The sequence below is a fragment of the Aptenodytes patagonicus genome, chromosome Z (genome assembly GCF_965638725.1).
Source record: "Aptenodytes patagonicus chromosome Z, bAptPat1.pri.cur, whole genome shotgun sequence".
Classification (NCBI taxonomy): Eukaryota; Metazoa; Chordata; class Aves; order Sphenisciformes; family Spheniscidae; genus Aptenodytes; species Aptenodytes patagonicus.
Window position 1 is genome coordinate 81,919,934 of NC_134982.1, and position 16,439 is coordinate 81,936,372.

The 16,439-nt window shown below is 39.0% G+C and overlaps 1 protein-coding gene across 3 annotated transcripts in view; it reads right to left on the reverse strand.

The window, feature by feature from the left end:
- Positions 1–1,892: 1,892 nt before the first annotated feature.
- SSBP2 (single stranded DNA binding protein 2) overlaps positions 1,893–16,439 on the reverse strand; it is a 217,034-nt gene continuing 202,487 nt past the window's right edge. For all 3 annotated transcript variants that reach the window (XM_076362395.1, XM_076362396.1, XM_076362394.1), the window contains one exon: positions 1,893–16,257. In XM_076362395.1, coding sequence (XP_076218510.1) covers positions 16,228–16,257 — 30 coding nt within the window. In that variant the 3' untranslated portion in view covers positions 1,893–16,227. The remainder of the gene's footprint in view (positions 16,258–16,439) is intronic.

Genomic DNA, 16,439 nt, shown 5'->3' on the forward strand with positions numbered 1-16,439 from the left:
TTTTAGAGAAACAGAAAAGGTAACTTCTCTCATTTCTGTTGGGGTGAGGGAAAGCTGGTATTTTAAAAACACACCTCAGAGCTGTACATACCTCTTGATTTCTAAGGGAAGAATGTCATTCGAAATATGTCCGTTGGAAGTAGGAGCTGCCCTTTGAGAACAGGAATGGCCACCCAGGATCCAAATGAGCAATGTACATGGCTTCCACTGCTTTGGACACTTGGCAGGCACACCTGGAGAGTGAGGCAGCCTAAAAATGCCCTTTTCCAAAATGAGCCTCTGCTTTTGTAAGCTGCATTTCTCCTGCCCTGCAGCTCCTCTTCTTGGACCCTCTTTGCTGAGTAACAGGCTCTAATGCCTGTCTTCCAGTTGGCTTCAGTGACTTTTCTCTGCAGTCCCTTACACTCCTTTAGCTTCTTATACAGTCTCCACTGGAGTAACTGAGTATTTTACAGCCTTCAGTGTATTTGTCCTCAGAAAATACCTGCAAGGTCAGTATTGTTCTCCTTTCACAGCTGAAAAATTAGAGAAATTAAGTTACTGGCCCAAGTTCACAGGAGATCTGTGCTTTTCAATGGTTTCCCAGTTGAAAAGTACCTTTTGTGGCACAATAGCCTATACCAGCACCTCTGGCATCACCACCAGATGAAGGTAGCTGGACCAACAGTACGTGGCTAAGGCAGTCTCTGGGAAGCATCTTTGTGAACCATCAGATTTCTCTTTATTGACGCCCACTGTGGTGAGAGAAAACAAATGGTCAAAGGCAGATGGAGGATGCCTTACATCCAAACCCATACATCACTCAGTCACCGTCTTTGGTGAAATTGTTCTTTTGAAATGGGAACTGGTGGTGAATTAGAGTGACCTCAACTTTAAAAGTTTGGTTAACTGACTAAGAAATTGACTTCCCTTCAGAACTGTTGCTTGCTAATGCAGTTTCAAAAAGTTTTTGTCAGTAAATGATTTGCTTTTAACGGCTTGAGGCTTCTCCTGCTGAACTGCAATACTAAGAACGACAACAACAACAGGTGCAGTACTGTTTTAAATACATTTACAAAGAAAAAACGGAATGGATATTAGGTTATCATCTCCTAGTAACATGCATTTGTAATAGAAGCAACAGAAATTAAAAAGCTCTGTGCAGCACAACAGCGTTTCTCATGAGCGCTGTGAAGAACAAGACACAGCGCAATGCCTGTAGAGGAATTGTGCCAGAAGAGGTAAGGCACTTTATTAATAAAAGATGAGCTCAGTATTAGATATGAATAAATCTTCTGTAAAGCAAAGCCATTAGAGCGAGCAAGAAGTACTGTTCAATCATACAGCACATAGACGGCTAGCAGCCCACTCAACTTCTAGCGTAACTGCTCCAAACCTGCGCTTCATCCGAGTTAGAATTTATTCTGAGAAATGGTATGGAACAAGGGGGTAGCAAAGGAGGTCCGATTAAGAACCAAAATTCCACAGAAGCCTGTAATCTAGAATTGGTTTTTGGGTTTCTACCAAAATTCCTTCTATATTTAAACAGATGCATGCACGACTGGAGAACTTGGTAACGTTCCTTGGAAAGTAACAGACTAATGTGATAATCATGACATCATTAACACCTTCACAAATCTTTTCTTACCAATGGAGTCAGCAGCTGTAGGGCACGCCTCCAAAATGGATCTTTTTTGGTAATGTTTTAAATACAGATGTCAGTTACTGCAGTTAATCAACTACAATATATAGCTGTGCATCTTTGTAGACTGTATACGTCTGTATTCTTGAAACAAATGTATTACTGCCTGAAGTTATAAATGTTTTAGAGATTCGTATGTTTCTTTCATAACCCTAGTTGTTCAGGGGAAAAAAGGGGTTTTTTTTGACACAGCTTGTGAAAATACAACTACTTCTTGTAAAATGAAACTTTATTCTAAAATGTATCCAAAATTGCAAGACACAAGCACCATTAAACAGATAAATAGACATATATTTATGTACAGAGAGCATCAAAACACAAAACAATTGTTAATATAATTCTTATACCATTTTAATGAGTATCCATCAATAAAACTTTACAATTTAAAGAAGACTTTTCAGTTGCAAAACAGTTGTAAAATCATATGTATAAATTATGTTTACTACAATTCCAATAACAGAGGCAAAGTAAAATACAAAAATAATAATCAATACTGCAAATTCAAATACAAAACCCAAAGTAATGCTGCACAGGTACATATGTACACTGGATGAATTCATGCAGCTAGGCAGTGCAACAAATTAACTGCTGAGTTTAACTTATCACAAAATGGAACAACCATGTCGGCAAACAGAAGAAAATACATTTTTGTAATAAATCATAGTGCATTTTGAAGTTAGACTTTATAAAATGATTGTTGAGTGATATACTTCTAAAATTCCCCATGTGATCTGAGATTCCCCAACTCCTCTCCCACAAAATAAAATACAAATGACAACTAAAAACCCCACTGTAGTACGGAGTCTGATGTACTGGTACCATCTTGTTTTTTTTTTATTCTCGGTATCAGACTTGTTGGCAAGTGTCCATGTCCACAGGGACATGCGTTACTCCTTGCTACCAAAAGTAAATCTTTCATGCTCCAATGCTATTTCCATAAACTGAATCTCACATGATGCTTAGACTGCGCTGGTTTAAAGAGACACAGCTGAGCCTTGAAAAAAGAACTCTTAAATCCCTATGAAGTACAGAGACAGAGGAAAACAGAGGACAGAGAGACCCTGTTATTCCTGAAGCTCCTATCCCCAATTGCTTTAATTACATAAACACAGATTAACATAAGAGGCTTTTATGGCTTGGATGAAATTTCTGCTAATTTGCTGGGCAAGCGCAAAGCCCATGTTTCTCCACAGGGCTTGCCTTTCACAGTGCAGAAGGCTACAGACTATTTTGGTTGGTGAAAGGAAGCCTCAGGTAACTATATAGAAGAATACTTCTGCGGTGAAAATGTATTAGAGAGAAACAAAATCAAAACAGAACGTCTTGAAAACTGATTTCTTGTGTAGCTGCGATACTAAAACATGGCTGTTCACCTTTCAGTTCTGCATTGGTTGGTATAGCATGAACATGTAGATAAAACTGAGGTTCATACCTCATTGAATATTACTGGTTAAGTGTCAAAATTAGATGAGATACAATTACACAGTCTGACACTTTTTTTTCTTAAAATCTCAAGTGATAAGCACGCTCAGTGTTTTCACTAGGAAGTTACTGCTAAAATGCTACATTTCTTTGCTGAGAAGACATTAATTTACAGCAGCCTGTAAACTACTGAAGAGTTGCTCCCTGCATCCTTTGTGCTTCAAAAACCCCCTTTCAAGCCATCATTAACTTTCAAGTTAATGGGAGTTTCGAGCAAAAAAGGGATGCAGAAAAACACCTGTATTGGGTAAACAATGTAGCAATTTATACAGCAGCATTTCTAAATTTCCAACATGCAAGCATGTGTAGAGAGAAGCTAAGAGACGGCATGCACTGCAGTGATATGTCATTGTGCTTGTGTCTGGTGAGAATACTATGGCATTTTCACCCTGGAAAACATAAACGTTAGCCCCAGAAGACTCAAATAGCCCGTATTAATGAAGCCATCAGCTACTATGTAGTAAAGAACACCCCAAAAGAGGGAAGAAGTTTGTCTGCTCATAGCTTATAGATACTGAAGCTGAAGAGAATTACAAAGGCACGATACAAGCCTATATTTCTTGTAAATTATATATATTAATATATTTTTGCTCATACCACCTCAAGATACTGACTGGTAAAATAATAACTGAAGATACAAATGTTAATTGGAAGTTAAGCACTAAAAATAAATGATTGCTGGAGAAGATAGCTCATTACTTGCTACATTTCTACCCTTCCTGGGTGGTGAGCTTGTCCATTTCTACCCTTCCTAGGTGGTGAGCTTGTCCACCTTTCCTCCATTGGCTGACAATAACCCCTCAAGATATTCAAGAACATGGTGATCCACCAAGAAAACTGGAAGAGTGTCAGATGACAGACAGAATGGCTTTATGCATCTGAAAAGTTGTCAGTAAGTGGCTACCACAGCAATCTTTCCCACTGCAACTGTTTTAGCTTTGGCCCAGAATTCACTGAGAACCCAGAAACAGTAACTGGACATTCATACCCATTTTCATGCAGAGATGAGGCTAAGATAATCTGTGAAGATAACATTTTGGTGAAGTTCAGCACTAAAAATATTGAACAGCAGAGCAGGGATTGTACTAGCATATCATAAAAAACAATTTTCAATTCTTCTATTCATAGCTACACAAGATGCATATCATTTTCAACACTGAACGACTCACAACTCGGGAAATAAAGCAAATATATCAATACCACTCCTGTTAAACTCACAAAACAACTACACCCACTTTTGTGTGATGAAGTTATATGGCAACTTTGGAGGCAGCTGCTGTCTCAGGCTCAGCTGTGAGAAAATGTGGACACTTCATGAAGGTGAGAAGGTGCAAGTTACAACATTCGCATTTTTAAACTTCAGATGTTCCTCAGCTCGCAACAGGAATTGGTACGACCGCTGTTACGATTTCGTACCGGCAGTTAATGAAGAAAGGTATCAAGCTGAATAAGATAGGTGCATGGTGGAAGCCTGAGGTGGAACCTGCTATAAATGGGCTTTGCTAATCCACAGTAACACTGTCTGCAAAGATCTGGTCTGTCTGAAACTGGATACTTTCCTCATTTCCAAACCAGCATGTGAAATCATACACATTTACCACCACAACCGCCCCCCATAAACTGCCATTACTACCTGTACTCTCACAATCCTACATTAGGAGCTGCTAGATTTATTCCTTAAAGCTCTCAGGAAAGGAATCTTTAGCCATACCTAGAAAGTATGAACATTAATATCTTAGTTACAACCTCACAGCTGAATTTAAAAGCAGCATATGCTATTGCTGGTGTTGATTCATCTATGCAATGGTTTCTTCATGTGTTACTTTCAGTGAATGAATCAGTGCAGGCAAAGAATGAGAGAGCCCACCTAACAAATAAAGGTGAGGATTTCTAGGCAGGTGTAAACCTTCCAGAAATGTTCAAAGAAGTTAGTTCAAGTTACACCTGTTTATAAAAAAGGAAGTAAAACCAAAGAAAATAGCAACTATGGGGCAGAAATCTCGTGTTTGAGATTGAAGGATTCAGAAACTCATCTGGAAGCCACTCAGATTCAGGTTCTTAGGACCTGCATTATTCTTGTCCATACCAGGCTCAAATAAATACACTTTTGTGTACAGGGATGTGAAGCTAAATATAAACCCTTGGATTCATTCCACCTAATTGTAGGCCTTTAAAAGCATGCAGGATTCACCAGTGGAGAGGGCAATTGATGCCATAATACAGTCTTCCAGAGGCATCTCCTCTTCTGTCCTTCCTCTGACTTACAGAAGAAACCTAGGCTGGTAATTTTTAGGCAGCTAAAATTAGGGTAGGATGAATCAGGCCACAGTATGGAGCAGAAACAAGTCTGATGTGGTGGTACAGTATTACCATTACAAAACACAGACTGTAATAGCGTTGTCTGAGGCTCCAACCCAGATACGCTTTGTGGTTAGTGACCCACACAATCCCCGTCTTTGCAGCTCCCCAGTCTTGCAAGGAACTTTTTAAAGATAAAACAGTGAGGCTTGATTTTATGACCTTGTTTCCCTTGTTTGGTTCTTAGACAAGGCGGCTCCTCCGAGCACTGGGTTCCTGGAGCTGTGCTACACTGGCTGTCAGAGGCACGCTCTGAGGGGAGGCTCTCTCAACATACAAATGCACACAGGGTTGTATTTTGGTGCAACAGAACTACCACCGCCAAACCTCTCAGCACTTCAACAGCTGTGGAAAACAGCTGTGTATTTCAAAAAGGATTTTCAAAGAAGGGAAGCCTTCAGGGGCAGGTCTGTTTTCTGACACAGTCGAAGGGCTTCAAATAAAGATGTATCCGTGGTACAACTCTTTCCAAGGGCTGCAGCTGGGATAGTTACGATCCCCCAAAGCAAGACCCTGAACCATTTGGAAAGAGATCACTGTCAGGCAGCATGTTGGACCTCTCGTCAACACAGACTACTGCCCTTCTGAAGCCATCCCAGAGGCTGCTTTTAGAAGTTACACACAAGGTCTGGAGAAGTTTGCAGTTGGCGTGGTTACTCATCCTAACACAACACTCACACATGTCTGTGTATTTATGATGCTGTGGGAATTCTGTATTGCCATGCTTTTGAACTCTGTCAGTATGGCATGGGTTGGCTCTTTACGGTAGCTGTCGATAGTGAAGATGAAGCACACACTGAGGAGAAATACAGCTGTTCTGAAATACACAAGCTTTGTGAGATCCCCAATATTATCAGCATTAACGCTTAAGGTCAGAGGCAGTATCAAGTTTTGCGTGTATTTTCTACATTAATATTTATATTGACAAATTTAATTCTTGCTGGTTTGGAAAATTGCTGAGGTTTTCTTTACTTCCAAAGAGTGGAGTTTGAACATTAGGTTCATTTATGATGTCCAAAGTAGCTCTTTGCCTAAAATACACCTGCCTAATTGTTTAACTGTGACCTGCAAATACTTGGGATTATGGGATTGGGATTACTCTGTTGTTCTCTGTAAAGGGCTGAAGTAATCTGTAGAAACTTTTTTTTTAACCTAAGAAATATAGAGAATTTATCTACAGAGTGGCTTGGAAGTGTGAGGAACATTCTTTCAAGTACTCAAAGTCTTATGTGAAAGGGTGAAGGTGCAAAGTCACTAACAAAGACTGCCTTTATTCGAAAGATTAACCTAGTCATTTAAACTATCAATAAAAACAAGTAAAACACAGAACTTAAAATAATCCAAGTAAGAATCCCTTTCAACTTTCCCAGCTTTTTCACTTTTCCCATCATTGTCTTTCAGTCTAGACAGCGCTTGAATTTCTGATGTCAGAAACCAGCAAAGAACACAAACACATTTTCAGGTCTTTGTTGTACATCATAAAATACTAATAAAAAAATTATCCAGAGTTAAAGAATTCAGGTTATTTTTCTATCTTGATAAACAGACATAATTAAATTCTCCTTAAAACATTGCCTCATGTAAAGCCTGTTGTAGCTGGCGATGAGGGCACAATACGGAGGCAGTGCTTTACCCCCTGCATACCCTTAGAGATGGGTTTCTGTCCTGGCACTGATGCAGAGGTTTTTTGGGGAAAAAAAAAGGGACACCAGAGGAAAAGCTAGTATGTCTTTGCTCACTTAGTGCAAGGAAGCCTGCAGGCTGGCGGGTCTCTCTGCGACAGCCTGCTGAGGTCCCATAGCCTGCCTTTGCCAGGGGACAGCAAGAGGAGAGACCTTCCCTCCTGTGCAGTTCCCTGCACAGGGTCTGATCTCTCAGGCTTGCAGGCACCTGCAGTTGGAAAGCACACACTGCATACCCGGCACGGAGCCACGAAATGTGCTAACCTGCCGCTGCTGTTTGCTAAAATCCAACCCCAAGCACTCAAAAACGATAAGAACTCTCAAAAACGATAAGAACTGGGTTGAATTACCTTACGTTACATTTAATATTCCTGTAAATGGCTTATGTATCTGCTGTTTGAAATAATTTCTGAAACCACTAAGCGTGCTTAACAAAGTTTTAACTATATGTGAACAGCAAGTTTTGAGGACAGAACAAGTACTGCTGTACTATATAATACACATGGCTGTACAATCAAAAGCCACCTCTTGCTTCAGAACAAGAATTTACAGTAGTAAGCAATGGTGACAAGGTTTCTTACACAAGAACTACAGGAATTTACAGAATATGCATGGATCACTGAGGTTATAATGCCAGCAGTAGACTACACGAGTATCTTGTGCAATGTGAACAAAGTTGACAATAGTTTACCAATGCTTTAAGTAATTCAATTAAATATGCTAACCCACCAGCTATCAAATCTTCCTCCTCTCCCCACCAGAAACAAGTGTTTGCCAGATGCATGTACAGCAATCCATTAAAAAAAATTATTTGTTTTTGTGGTTTTAGGCAAACATGCACAAAATAGATGCACTGCAACATTTTTGCAAGGGGATACTTGCCACAAAAAAAGCTCTCAAAATTGGTCTCTAAGCATATACAGCATTTTGATTCACACTTCTCAAATAGCCACTGCAAGGCTAAAAAAGTTTATTGTATGGATGCTTTTTGTCCTGAAAAAAAAAAATTTACTTGAGTCCCAACTAACAGAAAGCTCCAGCTTCTACTTTACTCATGCCACTCTTCCGTGTCTGTATTTCAGCCCTAGTTTAGGAACACTTACTCTCTTCCTTAACCATTAATGTAAACCAAGTCAAAACTAGGAGCTCATCAGGAAAATGAGAACAGACCTGGGAACAGCCTACACCTGCTTTTGAATGTCATGTTTTTAGATGGCAATTCAGCAAACACTGCTCTTCTTTCCCGCTGAACTGTTGGACACGCTCTGTGCTCCTGTTAAGAGATGGACTGTTGACATCCACTGGAAGGGCACCTGCACTCTGCTCATCTGTAACAAAAGGTGTGGCCCGTGGGTATCGCAGTCCCTGGTCCACAACCTGCCTAGATCGAGAACCCCAACCTCTCTGCTGGGGATTACAGACTCTGCAGGATGCACCTCTGCATTAAAAAAGAGAGCAGATACTGAATTCTAGTTACCAGTTTTGCTGCTAACGAGCTTGATATCAGTAACATACTTTTCAAACTCTCCTACTAAATTATAGCTTTAGTAAATTTCTACCTCAAACATCCTCTATTTGGATTTTATTTTCCTCCAGTCTGCACGGCAAGTATCAGCTTTTGTTTCAAGCTATTTTATGTCATTGTTAGAAACCATCTCGTCTGATGTGTGAGACTGTGAGATGCTGACTCTCCTGATCTTGAACAGTAAGAGCTCTCAGGATATTGCACTGCCACTCCTTATTTGTTGTTACGCTCAATGTCTCTAATGAAATAAACTCTCTATAGCAGGACTCTAGGTACAGATGTGAACAACTTTCTGTATGTTTATTGGGCAAATTGTTCTTATTTTTGTGCAAAGGTCTGACATGGTACATTTAATGGGAAAATCCAAATGCGAGAGAAGAAAACATCGAAGATTAAACAACAGAAATAAAGCCTACAAATATCCAGTTCATCCAGTTGACAATTTGGCTCCTCAAGGATTGGAACAGTTGTTCCATAGCAATAAATCTTCATATCAAAAGCAATTACTGATGATTCACTCTACAGGGACAAACATAGGTTTGGTCATGGTTATTGTTATAATTCCCTCCTAATCAGAGGAACTGTACATAGCTCTGTAACAGACCAAACTTCTAAATTGTATGGTCTATTTCCTAGTACACCCAGGGTATTGAGAAAATTAATCACCTTTCAAAATCCCCATGTTTTGTGCTGATTCCCTATGAAAACTGGTGCTAAACTGCCAGAATTTTCTCTTAGCAAAATTAAGCTTCTTGTCTTGGCATTGTAAAATCTTAGGGGAGCCCCAGACCTAACTGCAAGAAGACTTGTACAAGTTCTCAAGAGAACAGCGAGGTAGCGTACGAATACCTTGTTTCTGAGCGCACACCTGGTGGATATATTATCCAGTCCTTAATTACCAGACCCTGTGAACAAGCCTGCTTGACCACTTGGTTACTCTTCTGAGAGAGACAACCACAGAACCCTGCACAGCGAAGAGGCACCCTGAATCATCCATGAGACACAGTGAAAACACGGAATAGACAAATGAAATGCCTGTTTGTGAATTAGGCTCTTACAAAGTCATACTATCAGATGGTACGCAATCCCCTTTTGGGGATGTGGAAAGAGCTTTCAGCATAAAGTCCAGCTGTATTATTCAGAGCAACTAGGTAGTAAATCTTGTTTTGATCTGATTTCCCCAAAACCATGTCTTTCAGCAAATATTTATGATGCTGAATTCAAATAAATAAAAAAAAAGGTAATATGTTTACTCAATTTCTTTTGCATATTGAAATTAAATAGTGGCTAGAAAGTCACCATTTCAAATTATAACTGAAAATTGCAATTTTTATTAAATGTGAAAACATGTACCCAAGAAAACCTTCATACATTTTTATGGCAAGTTTTCCCATTACATGAGAGGCTTTCTTACATATTTTAAGCTTAAATGAAGAACAGTGACCAAAGAGAAGTTTGGACTAAAATTGCAAAGCTGTTAGCTATGTTGATGGAACTATGGCTGCACAACTGAAAACAAGATGGAAGGACACGTTCACAAAAATAGCTCATGTAGTAGTGAGCAATGCTCTAATAAAGTAAGAAACAGAAGAAAGCCAAATCTGTTCTGCATATCAGTACTAGATACATAAAGATGCTCCTGCATTGGTAAAATCTTTAAAATAATGTCTGTTTAGGGAAGACTTAATTTGAGCTTCTAGACTGTCCACACTTGAGCATGGTTTTAGCGTATTAGCAGTCCCACTTTCCTGAAGGATACTACTTTATTCTTAAATGTGTTTAAAATTAACTATGTGCAGGCTTTATTTCTAACAAATGTGAATGTGTTTGCAGGATCAGAGTTTTAATGTGCTGAGTAGATGACCCATTTATTGTCTCTAAATTTGTTACTGTAATTTGTTTCCAAGATAACAGCACTGGCGGACAATTTGCATGCATGCACTCAAAGCAGTATTTTAGATAAGGACTTTTTTCTTGTTTTTCAGGTTGAAACATCATTTTGGTAATTTCATCAGACCCTCTGTGTTTTGCTCTATTTACTCAGTTTACAGATCTGCCAAATAATGTCACACCTCAGATAAATTATGTGTTTCACCCAGATCAGGGTGAAATCCTACCAAAAAAATGACCTTATGTGAGTGGTTTCATCAAAGTTCGAGCAGGACAACTGGCATGAACAGCAGCTTATAGGACTGAGCAAATAATGTCTGGAAAGTAGAGGAAGCTGCACACACTAAAATTTAAATGTAACTCATTTATCTCTGAGTATACTGAATTTTTATAGTTGTTTCGTATCATTAAATCCTGAATTAGATCCTTAGTGTGATCAGTTTGAAGAGAAATGAGCTGTCACTGTTGAAAGAGTTTTTTGGGTTTTATTTGAAAGATGTGCTTTGTCAGGATTCCCATCCTTAGGGGCCCAACCAAACCCAAGCATGTTTGGGACAGGAGCCATGGTTATATCATCACTTACAGTGAATTAAAGAAATTTACCTGTACTGATCTTTTTTTTTACATCGTTAAGCTCTATTTTACATTCTCCGAATGTGAATCTGTAGGGTCAAATCTTGAAGAATCCAGTCCATATTTAGCAACCACAACAGCAACAAAGTATCAGAGCTGACTAGGAACAGGAGATAACACTTAAAAATAATTAACTGATCTGAGAAATAGAAATGGTGCAACATTTATCAGCTGAAAATTCATTTTGACTGGCAAAGGGAAAAAAAGAATAAAATGTTCAACACTGAATATTGTAGCAGCTGGTCCCTCATTAAATTACCCATCTAACTCCAAATCATCTTTACATGCAGTATTTCATTTGCTAGCCACAGAACAGAGGAAAATTCAAATGATTTTTAGCCAGTTCAAGAAGCTGTCCTTCTGACACATGAATTGCTATCCATAAAGAAGCAAGATTCTATTCACTTCTTCCTAATGTGATTTAAAATAAATAATTGGCCTATGTATTTCTCGTTGTGTATTCCCATTGCAAGGGAAAGCAACAGCTGGATGTCTTGGGACATGGGGCATTTAATCCTGTATTAAGGGGAGCAGGCTGGTAAGTCTGAAAGTTGTTACCATCTCTGAATATGTGACCCATTGGTCGTCTGGGCTCTGCAGCCAGAAGGCTTCCAAATAAAAGATGGCAAATGTGGCCTCTGCCACATAGCCTCCACTGATGGGCGACCCTCTGGTCTGGGGACTGTCACCCTGAGATGCCTCCGAGTCAAGCTGAGGCACGTTTATGTCACTGGGCAGCATACGGTGTGTCAAAGACTCAACTCAAGGTTATTGCCATGTTTTTTACATGCACCAAACTCACTCTGCAGTGGAAGAGGGGGAACACGGAGTGCAACTGCAGCTCTTCCTCATGCTCAGGCAATTAAGAAAATAATGCAACCCATACATGCAAATACCCAGGTGTTTTTTTAATGCACATGTCAGGCCACATGCTTTACATGTGATTCATACAGCTTCCTCCTTGCCCTAAACCCTGTTCTTGCCTATACAAGACTTAGACATGGAGATAAAATCTGGGTACGAGTACTCCTTTTCAGAGGTTTATGCAGCAGGTAAAATACTGGTTTCACTGTGAAATTCACAAGTGAATCCCAATTTCAGCTGATTTCTACAAGGCCAGAGTATTTGCCAGAGTTCTCACAGTATGAGAGATCTATTACTTCCTATTTCTGCTACTCCAAGATTTCATCACTTCTGTTTTTAAAAAGCCTGAAAGACCCATTTACAGAACCATGATCTATTTATTTCTATCTATATTAAAGACAGAAATCTATCTAAAAACCCAGTGTGGAAAACCTATCCTGTACCACTTAAAATACAATTCCTCTCCGAGCTCGACAAGTTCTGACATTATCAATAATGCTGTTGCATAAGGACAGATATAAACAGCAGTTACATTACACACTGCTATCTAGTGCATTAGAAACATAAGCGGGAGTAAAAAGTCAGTGCTCGGAAATAGTCTTTCTTTCCATTACTACTCTAGATATGATGAAAATCCTACAAGGGTTTATAAGCAAAAGAAAGAAAACAGATGAACAAGCAAAAAGCTCTATGCATATTTAAAAAAAAAAAACCAGGGATACGTATAATTTTGAAGTTGAGTATTTAGCACAAAGATTGTTTTCTAATGGTTCAGCTGCAGAACCTATGTATGGTGGTTATCACCAGATCTTACCAATGCATGTGTAAGTAATTTTACTCGTGTACGCAAGCATAGGGATGTAAGCATTCCCTACAGAAAGCATGATTAGGTTTCCTTATATCTGATTAAAATTCTAACAATAAGATACGCAGTGAGTACTCAAGCAGATCTTCCAAATCTAAAATTCTGCAAGCTTGCCCATCTTTTATTCCACCAGCCTGTGGGGCTACGTATGTATGAGAAGTGCTGGACATACCTAGTAACTTGCAATATCAGGGCACAGAATGACAGGCTACGAGAAGCAGGGCCTGATCCTGTTCATTTTGAAGCCAGGAATGTATTTACCGAGATTAATGCTGCAGGATCAATGCAACGATGTTTAATGATATACATGTTTTGGAAAAGAAATGGAAAGGAAAACAAAGATATGCTGGCAGTAAGAAAAATTGTATAGAAGGGAGTTCAAAAGAACTACAGAAGAAAAATTATGTGCCTCAAAGGATGTTATGCTCTTGTATATAAATTAGGATAACATATTTTGATAATGATATTCAATATGTGTTGGCAGTTCCATTTAAGAGGTTTCTTTGCACAGGTTTAATTTAATGGTCAGATTTTCATCCTTAACAGGTGCCTATAAGCTAAACTATTGCAGATAATGCCAAATTCAGAAAGAAAAAAAAAAATTGAGTCTCTGATTAATTCTAAGCCCCGATTCTGCTTAATTTTGCCAGAGTAAGACGCTCCAGTGGCGGCACATACTCTGTTTTGTAAGAGAGCCCTCAGTGATGCCACCATGGCCAGCTGCCGTGTGCTCAGTGGACACACTGCTTGCCTGCAGGAGCCCCAGCTTGGCGTGGGACAGTACAGGGGGTTCCCCTGGAGATACACAACAGACCCCAGATGCACTCAACAGTTTAGGAGCTCACTCGAGGGCACACTTACCTGGTGCACGGCACTTGATGCATAGTCCAGACATATCCATCTACTTTAGTTCAGCAGCAGTGACATCGTCTGACTGAAACTGGGCAGAAAAGAGTCCTAAAGTTCTTCTTAGAAGGCTACCAAGGATAATACAGATGTCAAACTCAGGCTGCAAGGACGCCTGGACTCTGTAGTGCTTATCGGAGAAGCTGGCGTGCACTGGGGACATAGCCACTGAAACCAGTAGTATTAGTGACAACAGCGAAGGGTCTTAGGAAATCAGATCTGATTTTGTGGTTTTGTAACTCAAATCAATAGTAGGGGCTTCTAGTATCTTTTGAGACAGCAACAAAGTGTTTTCCAAAGATAAGCAAGCGAATGTAACCTTCATAATCACTGGGAATAAAGTCCACAAAACCATATAATGACTATCTAGTTTATGTTTGCAACTAATCGAAGTAGTTATTACTACTAAAAAGTAATGCTACTAAAATCTTTGATATTTTAACATAATTTTAAGCCTCCAAGACTTTAATCTTTGAATAGCCCTAACAAGAGTAAGAAGTGTTACACCTTTTTATTTTCATATATTATATATGTATATATATATGTGTGTGTATGTGTGTATATATATATATAATATATGTAAACAGAAGTGAGTTAGGAGATTGTAGTATTCCTTACATATCCCGTTATGTGCAGCTACCATCACACTGAGCCCATTACATACACTTCTTTATCACAAGTTCATAAAAAAAATCTCCTTGCAAGACTTCATGGACGTAACCACATCTCACAACTGCTCCTCCTATGTAAGTGGCTCTTCTATATGCAAAGTCCAAGGAGGGGACTTTGCTTTTTGTCTGTGGCATGAATTTTCAGCCACTTTGTGTCCGCATTGCTGATCATCAACCTTTTGATCACTACACAACTGAAAAATTTTGTTTTCTTGGGGGAGCTGGAAGTCATTAGGAACTAAATGTACCATAATCTTGGTTTTACAGCTTTGCCTGAAGAGACATGGGATTGCTTCCAGAAGCATTTCCTTTAAGACTATATGCCTTTTCTCCATTCTGTCCCCAGCTTTCATGTCTAATAGGCTGACCTCCTTATAAAATGGCCCAGACCTTTGTTCCTCTTCCAAAAGGTAAGACCCTCACAAGGCTAGTAGTCATAACAAGTTTACTCCATCATTTTGGCTAAAAAAAAAAAAAAAAAAAAAAAAAAAAAAGACTTCTTACTGGAAAGTTTTGGGGGAATTCATTCTGGTAGACATGGTGAAAAATACACACCCAAGTAGCAGGGTGACCTGATTTTCTGAATGGGCTTGGAAAATACTGTTTATAATTAGGACCATGGATTGCTACGATTCAGTAGAGAACACTGAAAATGGGAAACATAATAGTAAATTGTTAGAAAAGGTTTCGGTGATAAGGACTCTACTGTATTTCCACTAACTACCACCCCTACGGAAGATCATGCTAAACAGAAAACTCATTTCCAAGGGCAGAGAAGCCCTGACACTTTATTGCTAGATTCTATAGCAATTGGAGCTCACTTACAGTAACCTTATAGTACTCTATATAAACTGAGAAGCTTGTATCAAATTCAGGCTTCCATTTAAAATAGATATTGCAGATATTAGGCTTCAATTAAAGAAGAAAAATAACCTTCAGTGCTTCTTTTTTTAAAGGCAAAGTATAAAAAAAAAATCACCAAACTAGGTGAAAATTATTAAATTTCTCCAAAAAATTAAGATGAGCTTTCTTCTATTTCTTGAGACAGTACAGTTTGTGATTCACAGGGTAACTGGTATCAAACACAAGTTAATGAAAGCTCTTATAAGCAATTTTATTCCTATCCATAATGGCAGACATTTACAAAATCAGAAGAATTTATCATTTGAGTTCACCTTAAAAAATAACTTATAAAGCAGTGATATATGCAACATAAAAGAGTTCAGGAGGGGAGAGGGAAAGCAAATTTTAATAATTAAAATGTAAACGTGAAAAAAAAAGAAGGAATAAAAGTCCCTAACTTCTCATTTCTACTTAAGATGTCGTGTGATAATATTTTACAATGTCCTGCGGGTCCATATATGTATGTGTGTATTTCTATATCACACACACATACATATACATTAACCCACACATGTACATACACAGATAATTGTTTGCAGTTCCATCTTGGGCAGTTCTGTTACGCCACTCTTTACAGTTGTCTCAATCATGTTTGGGACCCACTGTCTTGACAAAACGGGGGAGATGGTAGAACAAAAAATGGTGGGTCTGATTGTGTCTGAGATCCTTTTGTTAAACTGTACACTGGGACGAATAATTTTCTTCTGCAGTAGCTCTCTGAAGAGGGCCAACTCACTGTGGTCTTCATGGCGAGACTTGTTAACGGATCACACACTCATTGTCATGCTAGGGGAGTACTGAAAAAAGAGGAATCCACATTTTAACATCCATTTTTCCCCCACAGGTAACTAAAACCACTTCTGGACCACAGCAATGAGTTCAAATGTCGACACGCCCTTTGAATTTCCTCCTAAATTTGTACTGTAGCCTGTGCTAAGGCTGTAGTTCAATTTGTGGTATCATAACTTCTGTTATGCTT